At 39.2% G+C, this 5,906-nt stretch overlaps 1 protein-coding gene across 1 annotated transcript in view; it reads right to left on the bottom strand.

The window, feature by feature from the left end:
- The window catches only part of LOC111865889 (pre-mRNA-splicing factor 18), a 19,176-nt gene that overhangs the window by 4,895 nt on the left and 8,375 nt on the right, over positions 1-5,906 (bottom strand). Inside the window, exons 3-4 of the mRNA XM_023854316.2 lie at positions 5,011-5,177; positions 3,333-3,551 (exon numbers count right to left, since the gene is read on the bottom strand). Of these exons, the coding sequence (XP_023710084.1) occupies positions 3,333-3,551; positions 5,011-5,177 (386 nt within the window). The remainder of the gene's footprint in view (positions 1-3,332; positions 3,552-5,010; positions 5,178-5,906) is intronic.

The following is a 5,906-nucleotide window of genomic DNA, read 5'->3' on the forward strand; positions in this document are numbered from 1 at the left end:
CATATTTGAAAGCAAAGTTGAAAGCAGTGGTGATAAAGCATCTCCTTGTCTTACACCATTCTGGATAGGAAATTTATCGGACAAATGTTTGCCTATACGGACTGTACTATACGTTTCGTTTAAACACATTTTAATCAGCCTGACTATTTTCATGGGTATCCCAAACTCTATCAGAACATTGTACAATACTTACTCCCTAACATAATAATAGGCTTTCTTGAAGTCTATGAATAGCTGATGTACTGTCTCATCGTACTCCCATTTTTTCTCCAATATCTGACGAATGCAAAAGATCTGTGCTGTAGTTGATCTGTTACATCGAAACCCCCACTGATGATCCCTAATAATATCATCTATATATGGACTTAACCTTGAGAGAAGAATATTGGATAAACAATAAACGTTNNNAATATTGGATAAAATTTTATATGAAGTTGATTGCAGTGATATCCCCCGATAATTACTACAGTCACTTCTATCACACTTCTTGTGAACTGGTACAATAAGAGAATTCCTTCCACTGATCAGGAAATTTTTCCTTATGCCAAATAGAATTAATTAGATTGTGGATCTTAGAATGTAATATTTCGCCTCCTGCTCGAATAAGTTCTGCAGAATTTGATCACCACCTGGCGATTTATACCATTTCACTTTTGCAATAGTACTTTCAACCTCAAAAGGGCTAGGATCAGGTATTAACAGCTCAGCTGTATGGATTTCTGTCTGCCTCACATCACTGACCCTATGTACATTCAATAACAAGAGAATTAGTTCCTCCACATATTCAAAATGTGGGAATCTGCAAGCAGATCACCATTCTCATCCTTCAGTAAGTTACTGCTAGGTTGGTAACCCCTCTTAAAGTCATTTATTCCTCTATACAGGTTTCTAATGTTCTTGTTCTTACTGTTCATTCCAAGCTCATCACTTTTATCTTTCAGATATTCCCTCTTTTTGTTCCTGAAATGCCTGCTGGTTTCACGTCTTATACTGTTCAGATAATCCCCATTTAACTCGCTTGGATCCTGTAACCATTGCAATTTGGCCTGCTTTCTTTGATCTAATAATTTTGAGCATCCTTCATCGAACCATGGCTTATGCTTCTTTGGTTCATAATAACCTAGACTCTCTTTGGCACACATTTTTATATTCTCTCTAATAGTTTCCCAAGCTTTATTAACATCCACCTCAGTTTGAAAGTTTTCCAAAGCTGCGAACCTATTTGAGATTGCAACACAATACTGCTCTTTACCCTCTACGTCATTTAATTTCTTGAGACTGAACCTCTCCAAATGAACTCTACATGTTGTTTGTTTGATCTGATGTGACACTTCTTAAAAAAATACTGTATTTGCCAAATTATAAAGCGCACCCCCAAATTATATGATCTTGAAAACAGAAAAAAAAAAATAACTTTCAACATACAACACCTCACTTCTCTCATTATAAGAAGCTGGGTGTAAATTACAGTGAAAACACAGTAATTCTCAGTGTTGCTACACTGCCATCAGAGCCCTTTACAATCTACTTTGGAAGAATTCGCAATGAGCAGCTGCCTCTCTTCACCTTTGATCAAACTCAGTTTCTGTTCAGTTCCTGTGACAAATTTAAATACTGCAGTTATGAGTGGCCTACAGTTTTAAATGCCCATTTAATTTCTGCTGACTGCCTCTGAAGTCTAGTGGTCAGAGTTCCTGCCCAGAGATCCAGATTCAATTGCTGGTGCTACCAGATTTTCTGAGAAGTAGTGGGTCTGGAATGGGGTCCACTCAGCCTTGTGAGGATAACTGAATATTTGAAGGAAATAGCTGCCCCGGTCTAGAAAACAGAAATTAACGGCTGTGGGGATTCATTGTGCTGACCACGCAATACCCTCTATCCGCTAAGGTTGGCACTAACTTCGCCAACAAGCAGTGGTTGCTCGGTTGGTATAGTTCGCTTGCGGACTAAATCCACATAGTTTAGTTTTAATTTCTGCTCTAAAATAATTTATTTTCACAACCCTTGAACTATATGAGATATACTGATGGCTTTTGTCACTGGAATCCTCTGAGAAGACCGATTTATAAGCTTCCCTTATAACATGTGTGGACTGTATATGAGCAATAGACGCAACTGGATTAGAATTTTCAGTTTACATGGTAGCTTTTGAAACATCCATCTAATCACAACCCTGCTTAATATTGACTACAGAAATAAATACTATTTTCCCACATTTTGTGTGCATCTCACATTCTCTTTGAGGTTTTGCTTCCTTTCTGATGGCAGGAATATATGCCAAGAAATATCATTTTTCATTATCATTAATCACACGGGTTCTTGGAGTCTCCGATTGTGTATAATCACTGTCAAGAACAGTATAATCAACTGAATTTAATTCACCAATAATTTCATCATCTGAAACTCCATTGAAAACATGTACTTGTCCAGGCTCTGTGAGCATATGACCTGTTGATGGGCTGGCCATCATCACTGTGAGGTCACATATTCATATTTAGACTGACCTGCTCTGCTGCAGGAAATACAACGTTCCTGATGCATGAATAGAGTTCATTCATATCACAACATGCCAGTGCAAACGTCATCACATTTGAATTATTCACTCCTTATTTACAGACCAGAGAAATTAAGCTTACAGCAGACGTACAGCAAGCAGAGCAATTAAATGCTCCCACATAACATATGTGTCACACCGTGCTGCTGAGTTAATCTAAACAAATATCTGCTTTTTGTTCAGTCTTCCTTCTACATAAACTAGCTGTAATATTTTATGCCAGTGGCAATTTTTGCTGATTTCCTTATAAATTTAATATTTAGGTTCTTTTCTTATCCATGTTTTGATAAAAAGTTAACTGGCAATAAAGCACCATGCTCATAAATGAAACTAAATTACACAATCTTGTATACTGAAAAGTGCTGAGTCATGTCATAACAAAAGAAAATAGTAAAGGTATCCCTGTAACAGACCGTGGAGGCCCATAGGGTTGTGAGATGTTGAGGTTCCCACATTTTCTAGACAATCGGCTCATAGATGGCGGCATTGTTGTCAGCCCTATGCACTGACCAAGAATATTTCTGGTACTCATTTCTGTTAGAGGCTGAGTCAACCCCAGGGCCATAGTGCGGCTGGAAGAATTAGGTCAATTGAAAAAATCCAATAACCTCATCGGGATTTGATCCCGCGACCTTCCAGCTTGTAGCATAGTGCCTCAACCAGCTATGCTACCGTGTCCCCATGTCATGATGTAATCCAACGTAAATCAACATGTTTCCAATTGCTGCAAAAAAAAAAAAATCAGTCCCATTACTTAACTGTGAAAGCTATATTTTACCTGGATAAAGTGAGTAATGACATTCATATCAAGGTCTCTATCTCCTTTCCCCAAGTTTGCTGCCATTTTCTGAATTTCATCATATGTAATGCCATCATCTTGTACTTTGACATCATTCGAAGATCGACCATCTGCATCCTGAACTTGAGAAGCTAAAATCTCATCCAGAAAAGCCTGATCAACTTTCTCCAAGGCTTCTTGGAAATCATTACGAAGACCCTGTCATAAGTTAATGAAATGCATGAAAAAATGTAATATCTTGATCAAGGAAAGGGAAAGTAAGGAAGTATGAAAAAATAAAATGTAATGAACACCATAATGTGTAGTCTTCACATAATATGGTATGCGCCAAAATCTGCAGTACTGAAACTCGCGCATTTCGAACATGAATGTGTGTTTATCGATGGGGCATAGCTCCAGCTGCACATGTTCCCAGTAGTGAAAAGGAAGTTGTGTTGTGCAGTAGTTGTTGGAAATGGGTTTCTTGACAGAGGAAAAAGTATTCATAGTTTAGTATTATTTCTGCTCATACGGAAGTGGTCACCAGACAACTCGCTTCCTTAGTTTTGAGCCGCCAGATGTTATCGTCCAGAAACCTCTACATAGTACACATGTGACGATATGGTGTGCCATCTCAGCACATGGTATATTAGGCCCCCATTTCATTGTGGATGAGGAAGGCAATGCTCTTACCATCAACCAAGAACACTACAGGGTCATGGTGAGTGGACCATTTCTTCAGGATTTGAGAAGGTTATATCATGCAAGGGGCCTTCACATGAATAGACAGTGGTACCAACAGGATGTCTTTTCATTTCAGTACTGTATATTTTAGCGCATACTATCAGATGAATACAGAGGATGAGCCACAGTTCAGAGTTCACATAGAATTATTAATTTAATTGAACAAATTGAAGGTTTATAATTTGGAGCCAGATTACTGCCAGTCTACAGGCAGATGTCTTTTTCCAATCACAATAGTGTATGCATTTTCTCCCACAATGCATTACATCTCACTCATCTCATTATTGAGTGAAGGTCCTACCACTAATGAGTGACAAACAAACTCCATGGCAAGCGAAGTATAGCAACCGAGCGACCACTGCTTGTCGGCAAAGTTAGTGCCATCTTTAGCAGATAGATGGTGTTGCGTGGTCAGCGCAACAAATCCCCCATAGCTGGTAATCTCGGTTTTCTATACTGGAGCCACTGCTTTTCCATTCAAGTAGCTCCTCAATGATCCTCACAAGGCTGAGTGAACCCCGTTTCAGACCCACTACTTCTCAGAAAATCTGGTAGCTCTGGGAATCAGACCCAGACCTCTGGATCTGTGGTCAGGAACTCTGACCACCAGAGCACAGAGGCAGTTGTGAAGAGTATAACCCATGAAAACTTCTTAATTTAACTGTCAGCAATATCCCATTATTTTATCACATTTAGGATCAAATACTCTTTGAAGGAGAAAGCTTGAGATTGCATTAAGTGGAGGAACTGTTTTGGAAGAGACTGTGGACCTGTTGTCTGACAGATTACTGATGAATGAATAGCATGGTGTTCAGGCACTTGTACAATGCTCTAAAATACTCACAATGAGAAACAAAGTTATTAAAATAAGGCAACTTCAACGTGATACTGACTGTTGCCACTGTCAGTATCTTGGTCTAACAAGGGTTATTACCTTATTAACTTCTGGTTCAAGGATTTCACTACGTCTCAACCTCCTAAAAGCATCCAATTCTGTCTCACCAAAGAGCATGATTGGCTCGCCCCTTTCTCTAAGCCTCCTAATAACATCACGTCTTGGAAGTGTTGCATGATCTGAGCTATCGTCAGCAACATTCCCTCCTGTGAGAAACAAATGAACACAATACTGTTACGCAGTGATTTTTTAATTGTGTTGAATGAATAAATGTTATTAATGAAATCTCATGAAAGCAAATAAATCATCTAGCTAGTATTCAAATATACGTGGTTCTATCAAAAAGTCCCTGAAAATTGAATTTTGCGCGCGAATGGTTATGAGTACATCGAAATACCGCTAGGTGTCTCCCCACACACCCTTCTTGAAACAGTGTGGCAAGTGGTGTCAAGTTGAGTGGTTGGGTTTATTTTTGGTAAATGTATTTCCATTGTTTCCATGAGTTTGCGGTTTTGCGATGGCTGACCTGAGAGAGCAGCGTGTCTGTATAAAGTTCTGTTTTAAACTTGGGGAAACCACTCCAGAAATGCACCAAATGTTGAAGCAAGCTTTTGGTGACAATAGTTTAGGCCAGACACAAATTTACGACTGGTATAAGCATTTCAAAAATGGCCGAACATCGACTGATGATGATGATCATTTGGGATGGCCATCAACTGGCACCACACCAGGAAATGTTGCGAAAGTTAGGGATATGATTCTGCAAGATCGTAGGCTGACCATCCAAGACCTCTGTAACACCTTGGGACTAAGTTATGGTACATGTCAACGAATTTTGTCAGAGGAACTGAACATGAGGAGGATTGTGGTGAAGTTTGTGCCACGACTGCTGCAAAATGAACAGAAGCAGCATCGCTTGGAAGTCTGCAGGGAAC

This window comes from Cryptotermes secundus, unplaced genomic scaffold (assembly GCF_002891405.2).
Source record: "Cryptotermes secundus unplaced genomic scaffold, Csec_1.0 scaffold1670, whole genome shotgun sequence".
Lineage (NCBI taxonomy): Eukaryota > Metazoa > Arthropoda > Insecta > Blattodea > Kalotermitidae > Cryptotermes > Cryptotermes secundus.